This window comes from Lolium rigidum, chromosome 7, assembly GCF_022539505.1.
Source record: "Lolium rigidum isolate FL_2022 chromosome 7, APGP_CSIRO_Lrig_0.1, whole genome shotgun sequence".
In the NCBI taxonomy this organism is placed as follows: domain Eukaryota; kingdom Viridiplantae; phylum Streptophyta; class Magnoliopsida; order Poales; family Poaceae; genus Lolium; species Lolium rigidum.
In genome coordinates, this window is record NC_061514.1 from 289,053,357 (window position 1) to 289,055,042 (window position 1,686).

Consider the following 1,686-nt stretch of genomic DNA (forward strand, 5'->3'; position numbering starts at 1 on the left):
CGTCGTGCGTGTACTCTTACGTCTTATCCCTTTTCTTCCGGTATGTACTTGCCATGTTCCTCTTATCTGAATAGAACAAAATTCCAACTCAAACTGAAACTTTCAAGGATCAAGAGAACAGTATACCTGCGTACTACATTCTCGAGCCTTGCTACTACTCTCGATCGACAAGACGATAACCAGAGAGAGAAATTAATTAAGCATGCCATCCACACAAGTAATTAGAGAGAAACAAATTAGAGATGCAATTAAACATGCCATGCATGCATGAAAACGTAGTAGAAGAGTAGTGATAGTACTAAGGAGCCTAAGTACATAGTATGAAGCTAGCTAAGCTAGGGCACACACACCGTGCCACTGAGACTGAGTCTTCTTCCATGATCTACAGCTACGCACTGCTGTGTTACTCGCCGATCGAACTAAGTTCTCGAAACAAACGGCTATGCTAAGCTACGATTGATCATGATCAGATCGATCACTGAGCAATGCAGGCGCATAGATGCATTTCAGTGGGAGAGGAAGCTGAAGGGGGAGTAGCCGGTGTCCGAGCCCTGCGATGAGGCGACCATGTCGTGGCTGCCACCGTTCGTGGGGACGAACCCGCCGTACGCCGCTTCGGAACCGCCCCAAAACCCGGCCACCATCTGTGCCAGGTCATCCACGTCCTCCCGGAGGCCCATCCCGTAGGCGTCGGCGTCGGACACGGAGTACCGCCGCGCGTCCTGCTGCATGTCGCCGCCCCGAGGACGGAGGCAGCTCTCCGGCACCACGCTGCTCAGGTACCCGGAGTTGTCGTCCGCGCTGGGGAAGAGGAAGTCGTGTCCGCTGTGACTGTGACGTATGTCCATCGGGCTGGCATGATCGGCGCTAGCCACCGGCATGGAGCACTCGCCAGCGCCGGCGGCAAGACCCGCCTGGTAGCCGCCGCCGTGGCTGTGGTACGAGCCAATGTGCGGCGCCCCCGCGCTTACGTGCTGCTGGCCGCCGTACTGCATGTTCGTCGAGGACGCATATGTGGGCTGCTGCGCGTGGTGGAACGGCGCGAGGAAGGGCGGGTAGTTGTTGTAGGCGGTGTGCGCGTAGACGAAGTTGGTGCGCGCCTGGGCGCCCTTCATGGAGAGCGCGGCACGGTCGTAGGCTAGGGCGGCCTCCTGCGCCGTGTCGAAGGTGCCAAGCCAGTGACGCTCCTTCGTCGTCGGGTCGCGTATCTCCGCCGCGTACCGGCCCCACGGACGCCGCCGCACGCCCAGGAACCGCCCCGGCTCCTGCGTGCGCCGCCGGCCACGCGCAGCCGGCCTCTCGCTCGGCGATGATGGTGGCGACGGCTGAGGTAGCGGCTGGCCCAAGATCGGCTTCGGCAGCGAATGCTCCGAGAACGCCATCATCTGGGAGGTCTGGCCGCCGCCACTACCGCTGCTGCTGCTGCGAGTGCTCATGGCAGAAGAGCTGAAGGGTATCTACAGCCTTAGCCTACTAAGCTTTGTAAGTAGCTTGTGTTGCGAGCTTAGCTAGCTAGCTTGAGTCTTGAGGTGGTCGTTATGTTGTGAGCTACTAGTGTGTGTAGTGCTCACTATGGAGGGAGGCAGGGCGGTATTTAAATGGGGAGCAAGCTTGGAGGAGGGAGAAGCTAGAAGGAGGGCACTGTGGATGAGATGGCAAGGTAGGGGAGTGGCATGCATGCACTGC

The 1,686-nt window shown here is 58.6% G+C and overlaps 1 protein-coding gene across 1 annotated transcript; it reads right to left on the reverse strand.

Moving 5' to 3' along the window:
• Positions 1-506: 506 nt before the first annotated feature.
• Positions 507-1,436, reverse strand: LOC124670721 (ethylene-responsive transcription factor FZP-like). Its single transcript, XM_047207198.1, has one exon. It carries the CDS (start codon positions 1,434-1,436, stop codon positions 507-509), a length of 930 nt encoding a protein of 309 aa, XP_047063154.1.
• Between the last annotated feature and the right edge of the window lie 250 nt (positions 1,437-1,686).